This window comes from Agelaius tricolor, unplaced genomic scaffold, assembly GCF_023055355.1.
Source record: "Agelaius tricolor isolate 1412-34295 unplaced genomic scaffold, bAgeTri1.0.p SCAF_4, whole genome shotgun sequence".
NCBI lineage: Eukaryota > Metazoa > Chordata > Aves > Passeriformes > Icteridae > Agelaius > Agelaius tricolor.
The window spans coordinates 13,670,160-13,697,848 of NW_027269264.1; the positions used below are offsets into that span (position 1 = coordinate 13,670,160).

The following is a 27,689-nucleotide window of genomic DNA, read 5'->3' on the forward strand; positions in this document are numbered from 1 at the left end:
AAGGATTGGTCTCCTGTATCTGGTTTCTGTCAGCAACTGATATGAAAACTGAAGAAGTGATGCATTATCAATGGGGAACATACAAAAATCTCATTAAAATGATGGCATTGATGTGAAATGACCCAGGATCAGAAATCTGTATTTTTTGCCTGCTTGTCTCTCCTAACTTCAGTGAAAAGAGAAAAAAATTACTCCTACATTTACATCAAAGGATTAAAATCCAATGACATTTACTGATAAACCACATCTCAGATCAGAGTTAAATCACTATGCAAAATTAAAAATTATGATACAAATTATAATCTCCCGAGCCTTGACAATCTTAAGAAATTCTAGAAATACCTTCATCAAGGTTTTCTACATTTACTTCTAATTCCTTATATAGTAACTAACTGTGCCTTATTACGAATGCCATGAGTATGGTGTCATATACAGTCTGACCTTCGATTATTTAGATTGTACCTATTTTTTAGATTTGGTTTAAAGGCATTGAAATGTAGGTCTTACTCTGATATTCACAGCTCTGCTTTTCCAGCTGCTGAACATTTCCAGCCCTCAGGAACTCAGCAGACGCTCCAGACACTAAAAAACCTGTATTACTCTCAGTTTGTTTGGTATCTTGGCAAAAAAAACTTAAAACAAAAGCTTTTGTTTAGAAATCTTTAAATGCCAGGCTTCAAACGATGTAAACATATCATCTCCCAAGCCAAGGCAACTTTAACAACTGATGTATCAGCACTAATATTTAAGCAACACAGAAACTGACCTCTCTGCCCCATCTTTGAACATACCTTGCCAGCTTGCAAAAGTGTCAGTACATAAATGACAGAGTACATGCACCTTTGATCATTAAATTTTGAAACTTCTACCCTTTGAAATAAAGCCTCCTGCACTCTCTTATTTTACTTTTTTTTTTTTTTTGTGATTAACCATCTACAGCTAATGCCTGAGAAATTCTGCAACTACTCTTCAGAGGAGAAACATTTTATTTTTCATGCTCACCATCACTCACAATTTAAACACTTATCATTATGTTCCCTTCTGATACCTGCGCTCCCTGAACCCATGATTCTCTATGATGGTAACTTTTCCATGACAAAGTACTACAGATCACACTTGCTCCTACATTTTCACAGCAGTTTGGGATAATTTTTGAACACTATCTGGTAAAGACACTACCTAATCAGCTTTTTTCTCCCCAGGTCAGAAAATGACAAAAATATTTTAGGTGCAATTGCATAAAAATGTAACATTGTTCAATTCATCAAGAATATCAAAAAAAGGAGGAAAATCAAAAGTACTGTTAAATGAACAGGTGCTTTAAAATAAACTGAAAGAAGGACATTTTGTATATGTTATAAAAACCCACTATAATTCTGCATAATGAAAATTCTCAAGACCTCTACTTGGCAAGCCTTAACTTCTGTATTCTAGTTCAAAAAAATGGTTAGTTTTTATTTCTAACAGAAATAGGGAAAAAAACCCCCACAATTAGTAGTAGTAAATACCATGCTTATATCAACTACCAAGCAATTACAGTGAAACTATGAACAACAAGTTAAAATTTTAAACAATTTTCTGGAATTCATAAAGGGCTGCAGAACTATTTAAAGCCTGAAGTATCACTAAAAGAAGGGACTGGTTCTGCTAAAAACACAGCAATCAGAATCTATAAATAACCATCAGGAAGCAGATGCTAACACTGCCTGCACTGGTCTTCAGAAAATTCATGAACTTGGTAATCAGTTTCTATATTCAGCCACAGTGGGGAAAAAAAAGCATTATAAATGAGAAGCACTTCAGAGAAATCTTTAGAAGAGAACGGAAACAATTTGAAGGAAAAAAGCTCTGAAGCCATTAACAGGAGAGCTTATCTTAATTACTTTTAGAATACCTACATTTTATCGTATAGCTTGAGCTTAGAAAAGGCTTTTTAGCTTTTTTTTTAACCAGAAAGGGCAAGATTCAGGATTCTATTCCCACCATCAGAAGATGAGGGCTTCAGAATTCTGTCAGAAGTGGACTCTACAGGCAGATTCACAAAACATCTGTGGAGATGCACAGGTCACAAAACACTTGGATTCAGAGATATTTTAGCATAAGTGACACTCACAACTCACACAGAAGGCCCCTCGAGATCAACACACAGCATACGAAAGCAACCCATTTCTCCCCTGAAACCTAGGCATTCTACTGGAAAGGGGATGAAAGATGGAGATGAACGTTTGGAACACATCTTCATTACAAGCAGCACCAGATTTATACACTGCTCCTTTCACCTTCTCAGGCTCTGTATTTGTCTAAGCAGACCCAAAAAAACCCCAGAACATCATTCTACAACAGCCTTAAGACTGATAAATATGTTATTCAGAACCAAGTCACTGCTTTTACATATATCTGGAATGAAGGCACATACTAACTAAACCCAAGAAATATTTCAAGTTTTGTTTGGAACTTGAACAAACACATGGAACTTGAACATCCCTGACTGATGCAATGAGATACATCCAGTAATTCAGTCACCTATGGAATAGGAGTGAAGACAGGATGACAAAAATGTATTTCTACTGGTCTGAATACAAAGTCATGTCTGCCCAACCAGAATTACTATTGCCTAAACTTCATAAGATTTACTTAAGCTTCCCCATTTTCAGATATATCTCAGGTAGGAATACAATCACAGACCAGCCTGGGATGGAGAATCCAGTATTTTTTATTTCTATCTGCCCCAGCCCTGGAAAAAAAACCATACAAACAAACCTGGAAAACATTGCTGAAAATCTCATTTGTGTATTATCACCTTGAAGCAGATGATCTGAGGGTAGTGAGACACTAAAACAGGTTGCCCAGAGAAGCTGTGGATGCCCCAACAGGGTCAGGCTAGACAGAGTTCTGAGCATCTGGTCCAGTGGAAGGTGTCTCTGCCCATGGAAGGGATTGGGAACCAGATGATCTTTTGTATCCCTTCCAACCCAGACCATTCTATCATTCTGTGATTCTTTGAGACTATCCACCTGGAGAAGAAATGTATCATCTCTTGCAATTGCTTTCCATGCCACTGAAGTGGTATGTATGTAAATTTTATGCAGGTCCACAAAATGCATTGTATTTCTATTTCTAGTGTTTACTAAAATTAGAAAAACTAGTAACAAAATGAAAAACAAGTTTATCTTTCGTAGTTGTGTTTGTCATTGCACACCAAGTACGTGTGAGATTTCTACACTGAAGCATTAATAATTATTTCAAGATTATATTTTTCTTCTTTTTCTAAGAAAAAAACCACCTAGTCAGAAATTATGGAAACAAAATTATAATCTGGCATAGTTTGAATAAAATATATTAGCAACCCTACTTATAAGAATTTAAATCTACATTCAGGAATTACAGCACATATCTGCACAGACTGCAAAATAAATCTTTACTCAGGAATTCTGAATTTTCTGAATTGTAAGAAATACAGCTGTTACAAAATGTTTCTTCAAGTTGGAAAGTTTGCTTTTTTCCTTGATAGAGCATGTTGTCATATCATAAAAGCAATGTACTTGCCCTATTTTGTCAGACACTAAAAAAAGGTACTAAACCCCCAAGCTTGATTCTACGAAACAGACTGATGAAGGACTGTACTGCACAGAGACTGCACCATCAAATGGAGTACTATGAGCAGTGAAGCTATTGAACATCAGAGACCTTTGAAAAATATGACTAACAAGCAGTAGAAAAAACAGCTAGAAGCTGATTTTATGGTCTGACTGACGGCTCTTAGCACATTGAGTTTCACAGTGGAAGAAAAGGCATGGAAAATTCTCTTTCCTTTGAATTACCTGTATTCTACTGAACACAAACAATAAAACTCATCAAGTAACATACAGAAGGTAACTCCTTGCACTGAGAACACTTTGAGAACTCCCAAGATTTTAACGAACTCTATTCCTTAAACTTAAAAAGTAGAAAAGACTTTAGAGATTAAATTATCTCTCTCTGTTGCATTTTCAAAACTATTTAAAAAAACCCAAACATTAGTAACACCAATACAAGAAAAGGTATACTTACAGCATTACTGTCTGTTGTATCATCACTTTTCCTTTGTTCATATTGTTGTAAAGCATTATACATCTTGCTTTAATTGCAATTGTGAAACCTAACTATGTAAAAGCATAGGATTTGTACAAGGCATAACTGTTTCCTATCTCATAAAGTCAACCAGAAAATACTGTACAGTATTTTAAAAAAATTCTTCAAATCATGTCAAAAAAAGCACTTCTTAGATCTTCATCAGGTCAGTATCATGCCACAGGAACAACAACACATTTCAATTACAATTTTAAATAATAATACATATTCATATTGCATTACAAATAAGAATTTCTTTAAGCACATGCAGAGAAAACACAATTTTAACTGACAATATTATGAAAGATATAAGACAGTATATGAAAGATAAAACATTTTGAAACACAATTAATGCATGCTCTCACCTTCGGTGGAAGTCTGTAATTCTCTAAGATCTTTCCAACAGCAGATAAAATACCACACATGAGTGCAGAAATCAGCATCATCACTCCAACTGCTGTTAACCAGGACATACTGCAGAAATAGCACAAACTTTCTGCTGATGTGCATACAATGACATGAACAGCACACAGCATCAGACACATCAAGTAAAACAGCAGAGAGAACAGTGGAGGGGAGAGGGGCACTTCAAATTCTGCCCGCTTGCTCAAGGCTTTTGGAACACTGAGCAAAAGCAGTATCAGAACCTAGAAAAAAAGAATTAATACCTTGAAAATTGAGGTTAGCTATAGCATACAGTAAGAATTCACATAAAAAATCATGCTGCTGTCATCCATGTCACTATGCTAATATGCATACTTTGTAAAAACAATGGTGAAGAATTATGTTGGATTTCTTTTCCCTCAGTAAGATATTACCATATAAATGGGAGAACCCAATATTGTCTTTTCACTTATTAAGGGCTTAAACACACAAGTTCCCAAGTTTAATAAATCATCATTTGCCTCCTCACCTGTGGCAACCAATGATATGTATGACCTTCATTCCCTGTAAAAGATCTTGAACTCCCAGTATCAAAATAGTTCCTAACCAAATTTTACCCATTGTTTGTCACCTGTAAATGCCTGAAGTTAATCCACTCTGTCAAAGGAAATTTATTTCCTGTATGAGAAATACATATGTATGAGATCCTGCTGAGCTAAATAGCTTCCCAAACGAGGGGAAGTTCTCATACCATCACACAAGTGTATGCTGAATTTCTAGTTTATGAATTCTCCCAGTACTTCTTTTATCTCTCCTGATCTTAGTTGAATTTATTGGTTTTACTTTCACTTTGCTCTGACCTGCACACAGATCAAGCAGAATTCCAAGTTTTCTCTTACATAACTGTGGCAGCAGAGATGATCAACACAAAGAAACTTTCTGCAACTCATATACAAACCTTTACCAAAAAGTGGGAAATTTCAGCCACACGCTAAAATGCTTGCAAGCTGCAGAGATGGAGCTAGGACTAGACTGACCTCAATCAGCTGGTGCTAGAGCAAGATTAAAACAAATCAAAACAAAAACAACTATATCAGACCACTGTCAACCCGTAATCTTTCACTGTCACTTGTGAAGACCTATGCCTAAAATTTTTCCCACACTACAGTGAGACATAGTAAAGTAGACAAAAAAAATCTTTGCAATAGTCTGCTGTTTCTTCATATTCTACTGCATATTTCATTTGGTTATGAAAATATGTAGTTATGGCTTAAGTCTTACATTTCAGCCCATCACTCAAAACCAAAACAGCACTCATGGCAGGAAAATGCTTGAACTGTAGGTATCTACCAAACTAAATTTAGGTCTTTTGAACAAATGCACTGTCATCAGTTCACATCTCAGAGGTATTCTCCTCATCTGAAATACAGGATAAATGGCATTTATAGCATAATGTAGTTTGAAGAGACATCTGAGTTTCTCTACTCTTATTTATTCAGTGAAGGTGGAAAATTGATATCAAGACAAAAACATTTTGGAGAGCAAGGCAGTTTCTTTAGTGTTGCACTGGAGAAAATAAATAACTCCAGCCATTTTGCTGGAGTCTTACAGCTACGCTAAGCACACACTTCTCAACAAAAATTTCTGTGGTTAGTAGCTGCATATTTCTTTGATGAAGACTGATTGTGTATAACACCTAAGATTTGTTTTCAAGAAATAGTAAGAATCTACAACTGCAGACCAAAAAAAAAAATCTAAAGTAACTGTCACCAACTTGAATGCACAGGTTCTGAAAATAAAGGAACAAAGAAAGACATGCACCTTCAGCTTTGCACTGAACTTTGTCCACCTCCAGATCTTGAATCTGTAGAGCAGGAACAGAACCTACCATCCCATCTACCCAAGGGCACCGTGGAACTCATTCCTGTGAAGTGATCAGCAGAGTGACTAACCCCACTGAGCACTCTACCAGGAAGCCATTTCAGAAGCACTCTATGCAGAGAGCAGTGCATGGGAGACAAGGCACAGAGCCCCATCAGGACAAAGGAGACCCAGTACTTGAATTTCCCCAAAACATCACTTGGAGAGATCCACTTAAAATTAAAGATATGGTATTTCTTATCCTTGTAACTACAGGAGATATGAGGAGGTAACTCTACAGCAAGTATTTATTTCAGGGCTCTAAATCTATCAGTACAAGGAACAGTTCCTGGAACTGTGAGAATTTTCCATATAAGGTATTGCCTGTTTGCAGCAGCTATACTCAATATTAGATAAAGAGGAACAGCTAGGGATTTACTTGCCAGACTCTTTTTCTTTTTCCTAATGCAGTAAAGTCACTCAAAAATAGGAGGCTAACTAATATGGGAGTAATTAAAGTTGTAGCACATCTGCATATCTACTGTAACTAGATACACTAAAATGTAAGTAATTCATATCAAAAGCACAGTTGAATCATTTTAAAGGCCAGATTTTACTTTAAAAAGAGTATTAATCATGCAAGCAGAATGTCAGCCAACCCTAAGAACCAATATTCAGTAATTTTAAAGACTAGTAAGTGTATACATTAGATATCCAACACCAAGATACTTTACTTTTGTGCACTTAACTTTTACACAGAAAAGATTTTCATACCTCCATGATGATCACAGTCCCCACCATCATTGAATACATGTCATATTGTGCCACTTGTTTGCTTAATGAAGAACTCAAAGTCTTGAGGGCCTCTAAGTATTGCTTCAGGACCTTCTTTCCAAGATTTAAGAGTATTTCTGAATTATTCCCCTCTAAATACAATTTGATCCAATTACCATGGGATTTTTCTGCTATCTTAAAATGTTCATATCCAGGATCTGAAGAGAAAAAGAGAAAAGAAGAAAGAGGGTCCATGAACAAAGATTACTTGGAGATGTGATCATATTTTTTTATTTGCTTGTAAAATGTATAAAAACATATAATTGGTATGGCAGTTGAAAAGTTTTTCATGGGTTCAAAATCACACTATCTTTCTGCAGCAATACCAGTTACTTGGAATAAAAGCAATTAATTCTAACCTAATAAACTGTCAAGACCTCCAACAATTGACAAACTTATTAGAATAGCCATTCATTTTTACAAAATGTTTCCAGGACAAACAATTTAAATGCTTCAGATACTGGAGGGGGAAGAAAGCAATGCTGTCCACTGGAACACACTGTATAAGCTAAATAGGAAATTATCAAATAGCTGATATATAGGGAAAACACCAAATGACACAACACACATGCCACATCAGCTGGTAGTATGGGTTGGATGAGTGGATGGTGAAGGTGGACTGAGAACTAAAAGAAAGGCAGAGCTCAGAGGGTTTTAATCAGCAGTGTAAAGTCTATCTAGCTGGAGGCCTGTTAGTAGCAGCATCCCCTAAGGATCGACACTGGGTCCAAAGAAGTTTAACTTAATCACCAACAACTTGGATGAAGGCACAGAGGCCTCCCATGAGCAAGTTCCCTAATGACACAAAGCTGAGGGGATGGCCAATACCCCAGAGGGATGCGCAGCCCTTCAGAAGTACCATGCCAAGCTGGAGGGACGGGAAAAGAAACATCTGAAATTCAACAGAGGTAAGAGCAGGGTAATCCTCCTGCACCTGGGGAGGAACACCCCCAGGCACCAGCACAGGCTGGGGGTGACCTGCTGGGAAGCAGCTCTGCGCAGAAGCACCTGGGAGTCCTGGTGGACAACAAGCTGTCCTTGAGCCAGCAGTGTGTCCTGGGGGCCAAGAAGGCCAATGGGACCCTGGGGTGCATTAGGGAGAGCATTGCCAGGAGGTCAAGGGAGGTGATCCTGTCCCTCTGCTCAGCCCTGGTGAGGCACATCTGGAGTTCTGGGCTCCTCAGGACAAGAGAGACATAGAGCTTCTGAGCAGGTCTAGTGGAGGGCAGCAAAGATGATGAGGGGACTGAAGCATCTCTTCTACAAAGAAAGGCTGAGGGAGCTGGGCCTGTTCATCTTCAAGAAGAGATGGATGAGAGGGGACTTCATCAATGTCTGTAAGTATCTGAAAGGAGGGTGTCCAGAGGAAGGAGCCAGGCTCTTCTCCATAGTGCCCAGCAACAGGCAGGAGTCTGCCTGTTGACAAGAGGCAACAGGAACACAGAAGTTCTACCTAAACATGAGGAAGAACTTTTTTACTCTGTGGGTGGCTGAGCACTGGAACAGGTTGCACGGAAAGGTTGCAGAGCCCTTTTCTCGAGATATGCAAAAGTTGTCTGAACACATTCCTGAGTAATGTGCTGTAGGGGATCCTGCTCGAGCAGGACAGTTGGACTAAATAAACTGCAGTGATCCAGTCCTATTTTACCTAATCTGTGACTCTGCTTTTCAAATACTGATCATTGAATACAGTATGCATTCACAATACAAATTCAGTTGATAACACATGGAAAGCAAGAGCATAATTTTCAGAACCTCATAGCTCACTGGAACTTATGTTATGCATGAATATTCACATTTATCTGCATTTTTTCTGAAAAATATATGTTTAATTTCACTTCACACTAATAGTACTTGCTATTTCCCTGCAATTTAATTTGAGAGGTAATGATAACTTAAGTACAAAAAGTCGATTTGGAAATTTTATATAATGTGCAGTTCTTCCCTTTTTAGCTTAAAGTACGGTGAAACATTTGCTGTACAGTTTCAGACAAGAAAGGTTAAAACAATGAGTGAAATAACTTTGGTGTCACAAAGACTTAAGCTGCAGTTCTTTTTCACTCCTCGTAGATGAACAGTGTATTCCACTTGGAAAAAAAACACTTTATTTTTTTTAAGCCCTTTCAGCAAAAGTGCATTATTAAATCTAGAAATATTTTAAATTTTATTTCAAGTGAGTGAAGCTGAATGAAGTATTTCTATTCTCAATTCATGTAGTCATGAAAGAATTACTATTTTCATGTCTCTTACCATACAAGATATTTCATCATTTACTGTGGGCTGAATTTAAGGTGAGAATTTTAAAAGGCAATGTTTAACTCAAAATGTGCAGTTTGTTTTCCTAAGACTTCTAGCAGACTCCAAGGCATGCTGACCCTGCTATGCAGGGGACTTGCAGGAATCTGCCAGAAAGCACAATCCAGCCAGCAGCAAACACCTGTATATCAAGATAGCTGCCAGTGCACACAGACGATTCTATTTCCTTCCTGTAATTCTTTTGACTTCCCTGTAAAGTTTCTCGTTCAGTATATTTGAAATAAGAGTTAAATATTCATACGTTTGAGGACATCCATGAAGGATCATCTAAAATGAGCTTTAATCAAACTGAGATTTGGCATGACACTTTTTCATTATACAGAAGACTGAAATGAGTTCAAGCTATATTTTGAAACATAAATAAATTTTCTCCACATCTTCTGCTCCATTTTCATGCTTCTTGACTAGTCTTCCTCCTCAGCCCCTTCAGCATTTTTATTTCATTCTCATCTATTCCTTTCCATGCTAACTGCCCATCAAAACTATGGTGTCCATGCTATGAAAGATGACTTTTAGCCAAACTCTCATGAATGAATTATTTAAAGATCTTTCAGAGAGGAATAGAAGACCATGGTTGCCAAATTTCATTAGAGAACTTCAGTTATATTGGTTAAGTGGCACATTTATATGCAGAAGGCATAAAATAATAAGGGTCATGGGCATTAAGTTGTTGGAGACACATTTTGGTAACAGGCGGGTAATACTGGCAAGTCACTCCCATACAAGATACTTATAAAACAAGTCAAAATTGAAGCAAAATCCAAAGAAAGCTTGCCCAGCTGCATATTTCACAAAGCACTGGCAATGTTTTACTTGCATAGTATTACATTAGCAATTTCTGCTTCAGCCTCACTACCATCTTATCACAACCAGATGGATAAGCTTTGCAAGCATCTGTTTGACAATAATTTCACTTAGTTCCAGTCACAGGCAACAATAATTTAAAAAGAGTTATAAGAAAGAATGAATAATGTAAAAGTGACTTCTCCAGTTTCAACATATACATGTCCCAGTAAAAGTCAAATTATTTTAATCTAATACAAGTTTAGGATCAGTCCCAAATTGAAAAGCTTGCACTCATTTTAATACCACCAGCCAACTTGCTCTCCAGCATGGCTCTTCATTCCACTGTAAAATGTCTTTCAAAGAAGAGGTCCTAATTTATCATTCAACTACATGTTCAGAAGTTCAGAACATAAAGGAAGCATTGCTAGATACCTACGGCTGCCTATCTTACACTGAGGTATGAACTTGCTCAAAAACCCAAAGTGTGTTTTTAGATAATTCTTCTTTCAGCTTTTTAATTTTTGCTGGCTACTTTTATTCTCCTTTTTCAGACTTCTTCTTTAGCTGCATGTATCCACATCTATCAAAAGAAAATTTTATGCCTCACATTACAATTTATTACCATGTTTCAAAAATATATGTTTTAAATAATAAAGCCCTTAGTCAACCTTCAAGTTTCTCATGTAAAATTTAATTTACTTGATGATATGCTTAAATGTGAGGATTCTTTTGAACCTCAATAAAGCAAAGCCCAAGTCCCATTAAATGTTGTGCAGCTTTTTGTTTGAAAATGCATGTTTATGCGAACAAATATGGTGGGGGGGGGGGGGAAGTTACTGACCTGCCTTCATTCTGTTCTTTATTTATTTTAACAGATACATTTAAAACACATTTGAAGATGAAATTATGAAATTTTTGTGTACTGTTACAGTTTGCTCTTAACATTGGAGCAGTTGAATTCAGGAAAATCCATGGCTTCTTTATGAAACAGCTTATTAAAATCATTCTGCCTTCCCATCTGACAGCAATTCAACTCAACTGACAGCTGACTTCATATCACTGTGTTAAGAAGGAAACCAATATTCCACCAAAAATGAATGTACATTTTATGATATAGCTTAAAATGGGTGAGTCTTTTCCTGACTCAGTCATCATCCTCATGGTCCCAACAGCTGTTGCTCTAATCTCTGTGCTGTAAGTTACAGCACTGGACAGGACTTCAAGAGTCAAAAATATTTTTTTTTAAAAGCAGCAAGGCTTATGCTATCCTTGCAAGTATAAGCATTTTTCTTAGCCTTGAAACTGAAATGTTTTGATCCACTAGTTGTTCCTAGAGGAGAACCTGCAGTCAAAAGCTTGAAACTGCAGCAGCAGTTTCAATATGAGTGATGTCCAACTAAACAAATGGGAGTGATGTCCAGCTGAATCCAACTATTTTTTGGGGTTTCTTTTACTCCAAAAAACCTGGCAGAAGACCTTGTCTGTGGAATTCAGAAATTATACAGCTCAAGAGCTGTCAGCACAACTCTGCTGAGTGCTCAGATATTCCATAAATACAGATTAAAAGGCTCTGAGTAGGGTGAGTTAAAGAAGATTGCTCAGACCTGTGTCCAGTCAGGTCTTGAATGTTTACAGGTATGAAGCCTCCACAACCTCTCTTGCCAACTCATTCCAGTGTTTGACAAATCTTACCGAAAAAGGTTTCCTCCAAATTTTTTGTGAGGACCACCAATTATACCCTGGTCCCATCTTGTTTATTGCCTCTCATCATACATTACCTACATTGATAAGACCCCTCCTAAACAGTCCTAGCACCCTCAGGCCCTCCTCATATGACAGACATTCCAATCCCTTCATCACCTTCATGACCATGCACTACACTTACTATGTTACATCCACTAAATTATGGTACCGAGAAGCCCAGCACCAGACCCAAGACTCCTGATGCCCGCTCACCACAACTGATAGGAGAGGCAGAACTGACCAGCCTGACTGACTACTGACACTGTCTAATGCTACCTTGGATGCTATTGCGCTTCTTTCCACAAGGGTGCTCTGCTGCCTGATACTCAACTTGGTATCCCCAGTCACCCCGTGGTGGTTCCTCCAGCTGCCTCCAGCCAGCCAAAACCCAATCTGCTATGATACATTGGGATTACTTCTTCCCAGCTGTAGGATTTAGCATTTCCCTTTGCTGAACCTTAAGAGGTTCCTGTCAGCCCATTTCTCCAGGCTATCAAAGTGCTTCTGAGTGGCAGGAGACCCACCTATTGCATCAAGCACTTCTCCCAGATCTCTGTTGTGTCCTTCCTTTGCTGAGATGTCACTTTGTACCACTGGCCAGATCATTGATGAAGATGCTGAATAGTTCTAGCTTGAGTCAAGCCCTGTGGTTGATCACAACAGCTTTCAGGGAGACTTTGTACCGCTGATCACATTCACATGAACCCAGCAGGTGAGCCATTTTTCAGTCCATCTCACTGTCCAGCTATCTAGCCTGAAATGCAACAGGATGGCTGAAGCATCACATGAGCACCATGGATGGTGAAAATAAGACCTCCTCTAGTTGTCTGAAAAGCTACAATCCTTACAACAAAAGCTACAATTCCTTACAATCCAACTGTCTGCCCTAGACACCCATAAAATATTGCCCATGTTGGTCTGTGCACTAATCCTGACTCAGAAGTTCTCAACTATTTCATCATCCACTCCCAGGAACAGCTACATGCCTGTCACCACTCTCTCACATAAAGATAAATTTTCCCTCCTCACATTCCAAACTTACAATCTTAGAATTGTAGAATTATTCAGGCTGGAAGTTGCTTTTAAGATTATCTCATTCATTGCCAGCACTGTTAATGGAGACATCTTTTGCTACATCACCATTCATTATTGGCTTCCAATTAGACATTAAGCCACCGACTTTACAGACATGCAGCCAATTTCTTATTCATTACAGAGTCCATTTGTCTAACCATATCACTCTAACAACAGCAGCACGAATGTTTAGGGAGGCCTTACCAAAGGCCTTACAGAAGTCTAAGTAGATGACACATCTTTTGTCCATCATAGAAGGACATTAAATTAGCCAGGCACAATTTTCCCATGGCAAAGTAGTGTCAGTAATTTCCAATAACCTTTCTGTCTTCCACATGTTTAAAATGTCTTTCAGGAAGATCTGTTCTGTGATCCTCAAGTATAGCGGTGAGGCTGACTGGTTCAGCAGTTCCCAGAATCCTTCCTTTTTCCCTTTTTTAAAGAGCAGGCAACCTTCTTGGACATGAATCAGATTACTGAATATACTAACTTCTCTGCAAGGTAAGGGGAATCCGGAGAGATGTCTATGTTTCTGTAGTGGGATAGTGGGAAGCATTTATCTTCACTTAAAGGCCATGCAAAACAAATGGCCATCCATGCAGCTCTTGAGTTACATATGTAAGTCACTGAGTTAGTGGCATTGTCTTTAGTACTTCTAGGCCTGAAGTATCCACATCAATCAAACAACACTAAAGAAACAGAACATACTGCTTCCCTGCCAGTCTTAACTGAACAGACCAAAGCCTTGCACATCTAGGACACTCTAAGAAAAACAAGACCCCCTCTAAGAAGTCCACAGAAACAGGGAAAATTGACATTAAGACTCTGTAAAAAAAGCTTAATTTCCACCATGTTATTGAGACTTTCCATTACTGAAAAGAGAGAAAGTCATTGTGGGTGCTTTGGCTCTCAAACTCTTTCCAGTATGGTAGCACCTCTAAGAAGTTTGCAGTCACAAGCAAGCACCATAAAAACTTCTCACATTTTTATCCTCAGCAATTTTGACTTTCATTTCTCAGATGAAAGCTACAAGTTGAAATTAAACTGTTCCCAGACAAAAAAATAAAATTAAAATGAAGATATAAACAAGAAGCTGGTAGAAACTCCAGTCTGTTTCATCAGTGTTTGCAGAAATACTGTAAGATAGGAGTTTTGTGATGGCATTTTCAGCAACACAGTCATATCCTGAAACCCCTCAACAGGGCAAGTTCCTCACTTGACACAACTGGGTTAAGTGAAGAAATTTGTGCAGAAGAAAAATGTCAGAAGAGATGGAGCATGGGTCCTGCTATAGGCATGTTGTTGCTACAAGCAGAATTTGTTCTGTTGAGATTCCTGGACAAGGTTTAATTATGATTAGAAGCTGTGATGTTGAAAGATAATTGATTCTTGACCTAGAACAATAATTTTGCTAAAATCTACATTGGTATTCACTTTAATTATTCCTAGCAATACAACAGCTCTGCATTCTCATCTAGTTATTTTAATAACTCAACAGATTACAAATCAATTGACAAGCTTCAGAGTCACTTTAAGACATCTTCTAATGTCAATGGTAAAATATTCTCCTTCACCCTCTGACTCAATTTTTTTAACAAAATTATCATATTAACTTCATTATTTATACTGCAGTTTGTATCATGCTTCCTAATGAAATACAACATTTTGCTAGGTTTGGTTTATTTTTTCTACTTGTTTTTTATTCTTTCCTCCAAATAAACACACACACACACACACACACACACATTCATGCATTTTTAATAAGCAGTTCTCCAGGTTCTCATTTCAAGTAAATACATAAAAATGAAATAAAAAGATAACTTACCCTAAATTATCTCCCAGCTTTACTTGAAGCATCTTTTTATTTAAACTAGAAAATTCAGTCCATTGTGTTAATTCTCCAAATAGCTCAGAGTCAGTGCCCTATATAGAACACCTCACAAAGAGCAGTTATGAAACCACTGAGATTTAACTACACTGGCATTTTTACTTTAATCTTACTCCATCTTATTTTTTCTCTTTTGCCAACTAGGAATATTAGTAGTCATTTAAAAAATTGTATTCAGAAGCAGTATAAAGTAGGTTGCAGTAAAGATTGAATTTAGTACAACTGTTCTGAATACGGCTCTCAAAAGAATAGCTAACTTGCAGTGCAATGCCATACTATTGAATTTAAAAATCCAAACTGTTTTATAAACAACCTCCTTTTAGTGTATCTGTAATATTTTTTTAGCTAATTTACCTTTTTCATATGCAGGCATATTCTCTTGCAGCAATCTGCTGAGCTGGAACCCATTCAAGTGCATAAAACGTAGCTGTTCTCTCATTGTCTTGCCTCCAACAACTGGCAATATAAGGTTCCCAACACTGTTTCTTGAAATTGGTAGGCCAAGACCTATTGCCAGTGTGCTAGCTAAATCTGTTTGCTGCACATGCTCAGGTTGGGCTGGAGGAGCTAGAATGAACAAAAAAAAAAAAAAAAAAAGAGAAAGAAAAAGAGAGAGGAAAAGAAGTATTTCAATAACAAGTCCATTCTATTTCTCCAGAGACAGCTGGTACCTTTTTAGATTCAAAATTGTTTCATTGGTGTTAGATCAGCTATTTTAAGTGGTCTACAGAGAGCTGACTGATCTTTCTCAGCTGCTATCCTCTGCTGCTGTAAATCCAAAATTTATTAAATTCTTTGCCAGCGCCACTCTTCAATGATAATAACTACTGTAAACATAAAATAAATGTTATACAAGTAGAAGTAAGAAAATGGATGGTCCAGGACATCACCTTAATATCAAATTGCAGCCTACATCCTAAGAGAGTTTCATAACTTTTACATTAGAAATAATAGAAAACACTACAGTTGGTCGATTTAATATATGAACAAAGAATGAGAACCTAAAATAATGCTGACAGCATTCCAGAAGCATCTTGATATAATGACAACAGCTCAAGATTTAATTAATATCAGGTTGCTAGGAAAACAGAATTAGACATCAGGTAAAGAATGTTGAGGCTCCAAATCCATGGCTACCTGCAGGAAAATCTAGTGATTTTTTAAGGGTCCTGTGTAAGATTCCATTAACTTACTGCAGTTATCAGGACTAGCCTTCAGTCCCACAGAAATCTACAGACATGAATGATTTTATTAACATAAGGAACCTTCTGTTTGTTTTGCCAGCTGTTTCTTTTCATCCTAAACCAGTTAGGTAACGGTGGTTTTCTATATGCTTTTATTTCATCCTCTTTGTAACTTCAAGCATTGAGTTTTGACTTAAATGCAGTATAGAAAGAATTCTATATAGTCTTTATTCCTCTCAAGGCTGCTTTTAAGAGCATTAAAATTTGCCTCATTTCTCATCTAGCTCTGATTAATCCCATACTTGTACAGAATGCCATCTATAATCCATAAAGCCTCTTTGCATGAGTGCCTGTATGTCAGCAGTTTTCAGATTTTATCTTTAAAGGCAAGTTCTTAACTGGTAAAAAAAAGCCAAACTACCCAAACACATTTAGCCAATCATGGGTGACACATCTCTGTAGAAGGCTATACAAGTAATACTCTGACAGCATACTAAATGTAAAAAGCCCACAGGATTACTATTTTGAGGTCTACCAAATTAACCACCGTACATTTTGTTTACAGTAGGATCATAAGGAGCAGTCACTAGAATCCTGATTACTGTACCAATGAAAAGTAAACTGCTGGATATTTACAAAGGCATTAGAAATCACAAATGCTATTCCAAAAGACGGGTAAATAGATACGTTTCACTGAATTGTAAGAACTGCTCATTCAGGTTAAACCTCACAGAAACTAATTCCAATGAACAGGAGACTGCATTTACAGAATCTATACTCTTGTGGCCTGGCTGTCAACACATGCTAGTGAAATTCATAAAATAAAAATTTAGCCAAGAGTTTTGATCCACTCTTGACTTTGTTTTGTTTACAGACCAGAGAAGAAGTCAAGGACTCCTCAAGCAGTGCTTTCTACTGCAGCTGGATAACAACTTTACAGGAAAATCTACCTCCACCATGCTGCAGGAACTTCCAGCAAGATAAATAAATCAAGTTTCTGCACAAAGGTTTTAGAAGAAAAGAAATCACATGAAAATGAACAAGTGGCAGAAGGAAAGGCAGAAGGGAGTATTATTTTGAGGAAAATATTCACTCCTGGTATAATTGCATTCCACCTATCCACTCAGTCAAGAATTTTGTTTAAGCACAACTCTACAAAGTAGATTAAGATTCCCAGTCCATTTCTTTATTGCCTCTTGCCTTTAACTGTCTGTTTTTTGGTTTTTGTCATTATCTACAAGTAGAAAATCAGCTTTAGAACCATGTGAACTCACATCACTTACATAAAACCAAGCAGCCTGTACAGTAAACAAACTCGTGGTCCATATTCTACCCTTAAGACTTAGCAATCAATAGTTATGTTATCAGTGCCATCACCTCTCACCCTTTCACAAGGGTCAGATCAATTTAATGTTAAAAAATAATCAAATAATCCTATTTCCAATAGTCTCTAGTCTCCCAAGGGCTTTCTTCCTCCTTCTGGGGGACTCCATGTGAGAAATTTTCATTCTTCTATCCTAGCTGTCTGAGAGAGAAGAATAGAGGCCAAGGAAATATTCTGGCCCTGAAAGACACAGTTTCAACCCACTTCAAATAGGATTTTGTATGTACATCTATTAATTTACCATTAGCCCAATATTCTGATAATAGAACTCATTAGCATTCAACATTTGGATGTAAAAGTGCTGTAAAAGATTATCATCTCAGAAATACACAATTCACTCACTGGTTACAAAGCTTCATTCATGATTCTCAGTTTCACCGAGATACAGATGCTAACTTTAGCTGAAACCAGAGTTTTAGACCACACAGAATGGGCTTCCAAAATAACTGTAAAACAAACCAAAGCACTTTTCAAAAAGAATTCTAGTATAATATAAATTAAGAGTTGACAGTGTGTTCTAGTCCTGGTTTCAATTGGGACAGAGTTAATTTTCTTCCTAGTATCCGATACTCCGATACAGGGGCTATGTTTTGGATTCAGTATGAGAATAATGTTGATACCACACTGATGTTTTAGCTGCTGGTCAGAAGGGCTTACACTAAATCAAGAACTTTTCCACGTCCTGTGCTCTGCCAGCGAGCATGAGAAGCTGGGAGGGAACACAGTTGAAGCAGCTGACCTGAACTGCTTTAAGGAATACTCCAAATCATAGCCCATCGTAGCCAGTATACAAACTGGAGGGAGTTGACTGGATGCTGTGGATTGCTGCTTGAAGATGGGCTGGGCACCAATCAGCAGGTGGTGAGCAATTGCATTGTGCATCACACATTTCTCTTGGGTTTTATTCCTCTCTCTCCCCTCTTTCCCTTACAATAATAACTACTATAATCTACACATAATTATTATTGCTATTCTTGTTACAGCTATATATAGTAGTAGTGTTCCCATCCTATTAGAGTACACTATGCACTGGTACCTACTGGAGCCTTACACCAAGTACCATGCAGCCACCCCCCATCCTGGTGGGGAGGAGAAAGAGAAGGTAAACCTCATGGGTCGAGACTAGAACAGTTTAATAATTGAAACAAAATTAAATATTATACTAATAATAGTAATGAAAAGAAGATGGGAGAAGAATAAAAACCCAAGAGAAACAAGTGCTTCACAACAAAATTTGTCACCCCCTGCTGACTGATGTCCACTCCATCCCCAAGCAGTGACTGGCAGCCCCAGTTTATATACTAGGAATGATGTTCCATGGCATGAAATATCCCTTTGGCCAGTTCAGGTCAGATGTCCTTGCTATGCTCCTTAATGGCTCCTTTTGCACCTGCTCAATGGCAGAGCATGGGAAACAGGAAAGTCCTTGACTCAGAGTAAACACGAAAACACCAGTCTGTTATCAACATTATTCTTATACTGAATCCAGAAAACAGTCCTGTACGAGCCACTAAGTGGAAAATTAACTCTATTCCATCTGAAACTAGGACAGTTCTAAAAAACGTCATGCTTCTTTGATCCTTACCACTTCTCTTCCCAAAAGCAGAGCTGATAAACAGTAGTGGTGTGTGCACTTCTCCTTCTGAAGAACCACCATGACTGCCTGTTTCAGACATTCCATGATCCCCACAAACAACTAACAAATTGGGAAGAGAAGCTTCCTCCTGCAAATCACAGAAAAAAAATCTAAGTTACCATACAAACAGAATTAATTTATATAATTTCACTATCTTCATCATTTTCAAACATGAATATGTCTCAAAATTAACTTCAGTTTTGAAACTTGCTCACCCTGGGGCAGATAATAAGAGATCACTGCAATTAAGTATAACTCAGTAATAGTAATTTTTAAAAGTTAAGGCATATTCATATCTAACATGCTTGCCAGTATCTTAGCAAAAAAAAAAAAAAAAGGGCACAAAAAAAGCTTTTTTAAAAAACCCTGAATTTATAGAGTTACAAGAAACTCTCTGGAAGACTAAATAAAGGCTATCACCATGAGAAGAAAATCAGGAATCCCAGAAGAGCATCATTAACACAGAAATAATCCCCCTCTTCATTCCCTCAGCTTCACTAAGTTTTAATATAAATGCCAAATTACTAATATTGTAAATACTAACATAATATCAATTCAATATTAAAAAATAATCCTGTTTCTAATGGTTGATAGTTTCCCAAGGGCTTTAGGGATTGAAATCTGACTGATTTGGGATTTAAATCTAACAGTCAATGAAGACTAATTGATAATGATTATTGAAGAATGATGCTGAATGAGGTGTATGTTTCTGAATAAAGAGAAACAGAAACTTAAGTGAGGTCCGTCCAAGAATTTTGAGCTAACCAAAGCAGCAGAAAATTAACAGTCATTCAACAACAAAGCACTTTTGTATCATCTCTAGTTATTACCAGTACACATGCTATCCAAAAAATAAAGTGCTTTTATTATGTCTGTATTCTAAAACAAAGATAAAGGCTTGAATATAAATGGCAAAAACAAAGATACTAAAAAACAGAAAACTGTAACATTCCTGGAACTTCCACACACAGGATTTAACCTTTTTTTCATGTTATAGTACCCACTTGACTAAAAATATTATTAAAATTTCATGATCAGTTATTCTGAATTGCAGTAGCCAAAAACAAACAATAAAAAAAAAGAGCTTCAGGCCACCTGGAACTAGGACTTGGTATTTCAGTATCCAGACTGCTTAGGTAAGGACAACTAGTATTTACAAATGTAAAAATAGATTCAGATGTGCTACATTTACCATAAAAAATGCAGATTAAGACCACCACTTCCATTTGAATTTATCAACTATCTAAGAATTAAGTATGCCTTCATAATTCTGGACATCAGAACCATTAGCTACACATGCCCATTCCTCCTTCTGCAGAATTTCATTACTTGAAAGCACATCAATAACCATTTTAATTCACAAGTGATGAGAGAACTTTGGCAGGCATTCCTCTCCTCTTCCTGCACATCAAGGGGATATTATGTCCCACAGCTGCCCAGAAGAGGCTGTTAGCAGATGTTACAAAGGTCAGCCACCAAATCCTTAAAAATACTACACTGGGAAATAGCCCAGGAAAGCAAAGAACAGAATACACACTTTAGTCTATGAATAAAGAAGCTAACAACAACAATCAGCAAGCATTTTAATGTCAGTCCACAACTAACAGACATTGACCCAAGAAGAACCTGTATTACCTTTGAAAGAAGGGAAATATGAATCTTCTTCAGTATGTTATCCATTTCACGAAGTTTTGGTCCCACTAATGGGCTGTTTGGCCCAGTCATATGACCAATATGGTCCAACCCCAGATAATGTAGTATTAGGAGATCCCAGTCTTCTCTCTTTAGCACCCTATCCAAATGCCTGGTAACATTATCATCAACCTCAAAGAAAAGGAAAACAACTATATGGTAAAAAAAAAACCTTCCCTCTTTTAAAAAGCACAAAAAAATTAATCATATACTACCCATGAAAATTCCATAGAAGTTGATGAACTTAAACGGGCAATGTTAACAAGAAAAAAAATTGATTAGTTCAATGTCAGGCACTCAAATATATTTGTCTAACAAAATAGATTCTTCACCCCATTTAATCTTTTCTGGTAAGGACACATCAGGTTACATGCAGACAAGGCAATCTAGTTGCCAAGCTTCCATAGAAACTTTTAAAAACTGTCCCAAGAACTTTTCAGTCACTTTCACCCTGCACAATCCAGATTATCACTTCACATGTGACACATCATATCAAAAGTACAACAAAATGTCTCAGTTTAATGATGGGAAGCTCAGGGGTACAACAAACCCTAATTTCTCAGCTCCATTTTTGCTAGTGTGCAAACACAAGAAGGTGGAACTTGCTATGAGTAAAAGAACTGACAACACAGTGAGAAAGAAAAACTGAAAAGTTCTATTCAAACTAACCCAACTGTTTTCCTGCTTAGATTGACAATACATTTTTAGTTGCATATATTCTCTTCAGTTATTAAAAATCCCTACAATATTTCCCATGTGATACTACTTTGTTGAGTCTGTATATAACTACCAAAAGAACTGTAAAAAGCTGTGTGTTTAATACACTGCATTAAGACAGCATAAGGACTGCATAAAGAGTTTGAGAGCCACATAACCACAGATCTAGTAGAACATTGGTACTTTTTACTCCAGGTGGAAGCTTTTGCAAGTCTCATCAATATAAACAATTAAACACGTCTTCCAATTCACATTAGACCTTTCTAACTTTCTTAAATAATAAAATATTTCAGTCAGTAGCAGCAGGTCAATGGCTTGAGGTTTTAAAAATCATAAAGGTTCAAAAATGAAGTAAATTTGTCAAAGCATTTACTCTTCTAATGTGCCCAGAGTAAAAATTATCAGCATTTGTTTCACTTACTTTCTATGCTCCTTCTTTTACAACATAAAGAAACACTGCTCCCATTGCAATTACAAAAGTGATGCAATACTATAAAAGTATACCTTTAAGACACCAAGCTAATATATTAATGGACCTCTTAAAGATTGCACTAATTAAAAATATCTGATAGCAAACTGAAAATGTGGTTAGCAGAATTTTTAAACAAAGCAACTAGTCTAACTTCCAACCAGAGCACGTTTTGGGAGAAAATGGCATGCTTAGTTAAATTAAAGAGTGATAAATTGATGATTATGTATCATCCCAACACTTTTTACAGCAGATGCATGAGGGATTCAAATGCTTAGCTTTACAGCACCCACACCAAAATGACATACAAATTCAATTTCTATTTAATTGCCAGGTGAATATCTCAGAACAAGGGTAGCTTTATTCACGTATTCTCAAAAACTGACACTGTCTGACTGTACTCACTTCATTTAACTTAGGATCATACAAAACCTCTCACCTCTGTGAAGTCTGACACAAAAAATGATGTTGTTCCATCATATTCCACGAAGTGCTTTGGGAACAATTTGACCCAAGTATCATCACCATAAAATATGATTCTTTTCCCAGCTGTTTTTGCCTGCCATATCAGATTGTCATCCAAGAGAGCTGGAGAATTGAGGTTCACAACAACATCAATGAAACCAGGTATGCTACCTGTCATCAAAGCCTAATGAAAGAAGAAAAGAGACGCATTAAACAGGAAACTTCCAGTGCTCAGAAGACAGCAGCTATGGGAGGAAGGAATAAGCCAGATGGTAGACAAATCACATTTTTGAGAAGGAAATATAACAAAGTAAAAGAACACAAGCTGTCTTGCCACATAATCTCATCTGCCACAACACAGTGCTAGTTTATGTACGTGATTACTGCTTTACAGAAAGTAAAAGTATTACTGTCTCAATTAATGGACAGAAAAAAGACACTCAGTCTTTTCATCAAACAGTTGATGTTTGCTGGTCATTAAACCACCAAAAGACAATTTAGGTGTAAGTAAACTGACTTAATATTAACAACAACAGTACCTTCAAAACAGTAAGTAAGAAACTTCTAGAAGAAGCACTGAAGCCCACCTATAAAGAGTTACCAGACTGTCTCTCCTTCACTCTCCTGCTAGTTAGCCTACCACTGATCACTGCCTCGGCCTCTTCAGTGCACAGAGTTGCTACTCAGATCTACCACTGATAAGCCTGGATGATCTAGTATTTTGATGACACCAACACAATTCATCTTTTATTTACCTGGAACTTGGCAGAATTTCCTTTTTAAGCTGTTCAGAAACATCCCTATGACAAAACAATTTCATACTAAAGTGGATTTTCTCTCAGAAGTTACAAGAATACAGAGAAATACAATAAAAATGTTTCTAGATAGAAGACCTCTGGAAAACTGGACAACTAAGAGACTACTGCCTTCCCATGATTACAAATAAAAACGCTACATCGATCACTTAAGCCTGGACTAGGGCCTTACCTGTCCTTAACCTCTTACGCACGGCAAATCAGGAGTCTACCACATGCACTACTACCGCACAGAGACATTCAGCCATAGATTGCACCAACACCACACACGTGTCCTTTATGCCAACTCCAAGCATATGAAACACCTCATACTTCAAAAGCTTCTCCAATGAAATGATAGAAAAAAATCCCACTTACTTTAATTCGAGGCATAGTCACAGTGGGTGGCTTGGCTTCAGCAATGAAACTGTAGGAAGTCCCTTTTTCAACAACTTGAGTAGTGTACGGCATGAACTGTTTACCTTTGGGTCCAAACACAAAATCATCTCTCAAAGCATCTATCAGCACAATGACAACTTTTTTGAAAAGTGGTGGAGGAATCTTGGTCCAGTTAGAAACCATTCCTAAGCAACAAAAACAGGGCATATAAAAGTCAAAAAATTTTACCAAAGACGAGACAGAAGTTAAAGGACGACTTCACCACATAAATGAGTGCTTTCGACTTCTTTATTAATTCTACACCCAGAAACAAGAAGCTGCAGACAGCAAACCTGAGAAGTAATCTGAAGAAGAGTTTTCAAGCCATCCAGCACAGGAATAACACAACTCCAATATCACCTTTAGGAAGTAAAATACGACATGAAAGCAATGTGTGACATGAAATTGAGAAAACTAAGGAAAAGCTTTGTAATGGAGAGCATTCAAAGTAACAGCGAGAGAAGTAACCTTCTCTCTTTTTACTTCAGTAAAGCTGAACTAATTGTATCTGACAGAAAACTTCTGTTAGAAGAAAGACATAGCATTCACCTGTGCTAATACCCAGTTTTGCACATCACAACATAAACAACGCCTCTGTATGAAGTCTCACCGTAAGATAACAGGAAGATTACAAAGAAAGAGACAATTTCACTGAAACTTGAATCAAACAGATTTATGCACATTCACTCCCTTCAAGGTAGAAGACTGTATGACAGGCTACTTCAGTGATAGCAGCTGCAGGGCCAAAATCCAATTCCAGAATTCTCTGAACATATAGGTGGGTACAGAAAAATGTTGCTGTGCATCAAGCAGTAGGCAACGCCATGCCTTCAAGCCCACCTCTTTCTCTTGCATGGATTTAATTCTGGCCACAGCAACTCTTCCTTCATCTGCATTGAACTTGGTCCACATGGTGACATTCAGGACTTAGAGCAGCACTTTTGCTCCAACCTCTACAGGTCTCATTTCTCTAACAGGAAAAAACACAGAAGGGCAAAATGGAAGCAGAATGTATCCTACCCACAGGCCTCTATCCAGACACCATCGTGTTGAATCAACTGCTCTCTAAATGTGTTATATAAAGTTAGGGGTTTTACAGTCCTTCAGAGTAAAGATTTTTTCTGCAAAAGTGGTTGACAGTTTGGACAGGTTGCAGATAATGGTGTGTCTAACACAGCAACATCAAAAACAACCTCAGAAATTTTATTTTGGGGTTACACAGATAAGCATCAACCAACTGACATTCACAGACTAGTTACTGCTAGTGATTTTTCCAGATCAGGAAATGGAGAAGGAGGACACAGCAGGAAGAAGGAAATCTCAACAACAACAAAATGCTGACTGCAAGCAATCCTAATTAAACTGATAATTTATTTTTTTTTTCAGGACTTGAATTATCAACTTATCAGGCATGCTTTGGCTCTCCATGAAAAACAAGAAGGCATCACCAGATGTTCTGTTAGTTACATCTTTTCCCTATCCACTGCTTAGTGAAAGAAAGCTTGCTGGACACCAAAAATGTTCAGATCACAGACACATACGCCCTACTCCTAAATTCCTCCTGCAGTGTGATTTATCAGAAAGCCAAAGTGTTGAGAAGTTCAAATGAATTTGGAGTAATTTACAAGCCATATGAAAATACTTACTGTAAGATAGCTAAAGCAACACATTGTCCAAGTCTTGCCATGCAGCATGCTTATTTATCTCTGCCAGGGTTACTTAGAAAACAGTTACTCTAAATGAACCTGAACTCTGTGAAGAAAACCACAGGTTCTCTACCAAGAACTTATTACAATAATGTGCTGCAAGCATTCAGTATCAAGCCTTTTTACAGCTATGACAGCATGCACTCAACAGCAGTCAGGACTCACAAAGTGAAACATTCAGGAATTTAAGAAGCACTGGAGAAATGTTGTTTTCTGAATAGGTCTAAAGTAGGTTGAAAGCCTTCTGCATCGCGGTTTAGTAAGCAATACCCTGCCTTTGGGCAATATCATCCAGACATCACTCTGCAAGCATACTGTAACCAAGTACTACAGAAAGTAAGCATTTTTCTACTGTCACTCCATTTTTGCCTACTACACCTAGACTTGCTCATGACATGCCTAAATTTAAACTGCTTGTAGAGCCCTGTGGCACACACTTCCACTCTTCAACACAAACCAGTCCTTCCAAAACCAAATTGTCTAACATCTCCTTCCCATCTGAACAGTCTCCTTCTACATTAAGTCTTCTGCTAATAATCACATGTGAATGCAATATTTCACTCACAGCAGCCTTTCAAATATCTGTGATACTCCTGGTAAACTCCAGCTAAAAATCAACCTGCCTTTCAGCAGAAACCACACAGTCTGTTACCAGACTAGATTCTTTCAGTGTTCCTGCTTAACCAGCACACCACACTCTAAACCACACAACCTTCTGTTCTCTCCACTGTGTCTCGCAATTTAAGTAAGCCTGTCCCTACAGACATAACATCACACACTTAGAAGAATTAACAGTAAATATCAAGCAGCTAAAGACCCAGTTTGGCTATTACAGTCCTGCTCCAAAAAGTTAACCATAACTTCGTGCTCCAATCAAGAGCTTTGTATGAGCAAAATACAACTCGATCTAGCTGCCAAGTGAACCTGAGGTTTCACCCCACAAGCTCCAAACTGGTGAAAAACGGTCCCTCAAGTACACAGTACTTGAGTACTCCTCTTCCCATTACTTTAATACAATTTGTGACTGAACATATGAGACAACTGCTTTATTAGCACATCCTCTACAGGCTCCTTAAAAAGATTTTTGAAAATTCTGGTTTCACAAATTCAGCTCTGGAACAGAGTAGGACCTGTAAAGACAGCGATTTCACAGAAACAGAGACGGATGGCAATACCGTACACATTGCAACCTGCATTACTACAGTTACTCTGTCACTACTGAGGTGTTAAAAGTCTCACTGAGGTGGCATTAGGACACTCATACACCACAGAAACATCAATGAACAATGAATCTCGGGCACAACACAGCCAGCGAATGATCACAGGAAAAGCGTGAGGCGTTTTAGCCGAGGCGGCATCATTTAATGCAAACAAGGTGCCATTGAACAGGCCCGGGTATCACGGCTCCATCAGAGTCAGGGAGAGGGAAATAAAATGACAGGAAAACACACCTTTCAAAAAAGTGACAGCTGACGCTTGACGCTTTTCGACTGCGAGCAGGTACACCTGCCTGTGATCCATAACTACGTGAAAACCAGTTAAGTTCTAAACTACTCGGGAAACTGGTCTGGAAACACGAGGGCGCTACAGAAAGATGTTCCGCGACACCGCGCGACGGGCGCGCCCGGCAGCTGCTCGCGTTACCTGGGCCGGGCGGGGCCGGCTCGGCGGGAGGGTCCGCGCGGGCCTCTCTGCGGGGCACGGACCTGACGGGCACCGGGAAGAAGCCACGGAGGAATAGCGCGACGCCCAAAGCCTGCACGAGGAGGCAGGAGGAGGCGAACACCCCGGAGCGCAGCCACATCCTGGTTCGGCACCAGCGACAGCGGCACCGACCCGACCTGACCCGACCCGACCCGGCCCGGCCGGCGCTGCGCCGGCTCTGGGGGGCGGCACCTGCGGCACGCCCGCCCCGCCCGCCTGGCCCCGCCTTCGGCCCGCTGCCCGCCAACCAGCAACCAGCGCGCGCTTCCGCCAAGCCTCTCTATTGGCCAGTGTCCCGGCAGCCCCTCCGCCAGCGCGTAACAGCAACACCGAAGCGGAAGTACAGCCCCTCGTTCCTCCCCCACAACCCGCCTCACGGACCCGCGCCCCGCCTCCGGACCCGCCTCCGGACCAACTCCGGCTTTCGCATCCCGCCTCCGAGCCCGCCTCCTGGATCCTCGTTCCACCTCCGCGATTCGCCTCCGGGACTCACGTCCGGTCTCTG

General features: G+C 38.4%; 1 protein-coding gene across 3 annotated transcripts in view; it reads right to left on the minus strand.

Annotated features, from left to right (window-relative positions):
• Positions 1-27,397, minus strand: part of PIGG (phosphatidylinositol glycan anchor biosynthesis class G (EMM blood group)) — an 82,686-nt gene extending 55,289 nt beyond the window's left edge. The window contains exons 1-8 of one of the 3 annotated variants that reach the window (XR_011678851.1): positions 27,125-27,397; positions 23,715-23,920; positions 22,517-22,726; positions 20,835-21,023; positions 19,149-19,287; positions 15,350-15,562; positions 7,129-7,346; positions 4,476-4,757 (exon numbers count right to left, since the gene is read on the minus strand). Coding sequence is in view for 2 of the 3 variants with exons in the window: in XM_071424633.1 (XP_071280734.1) it covers positions 4,476-4,757; positions 7,129-7,346; positions 15,350-15,562; positions 19,149-19,287; positions 20,835-21,023; positions 22,517-22,726; positions 23,715-23,920; positions 27,125-27,284 (1,617 nt within the window). In the remaining variant the exon portion in view is untranslated. Of the gene's footprint in view, positions 1-4,475; positions 4,758-6,397; positions 6,419-7,128; positions 7,347-15,349; positions 15,563-19,148; positions 19,288-20,834; positions 21,024-22,516; positions 22,727-23,714; positions 23,921-27,124 lie in introns of those variants that run through there. The other 2 variants (XM_071424633.1, XM_071424634.1) reach the window with 2 other exon arrangements.
• Positions 27,398-27,689: the final 292 nt, after the last annotated feature.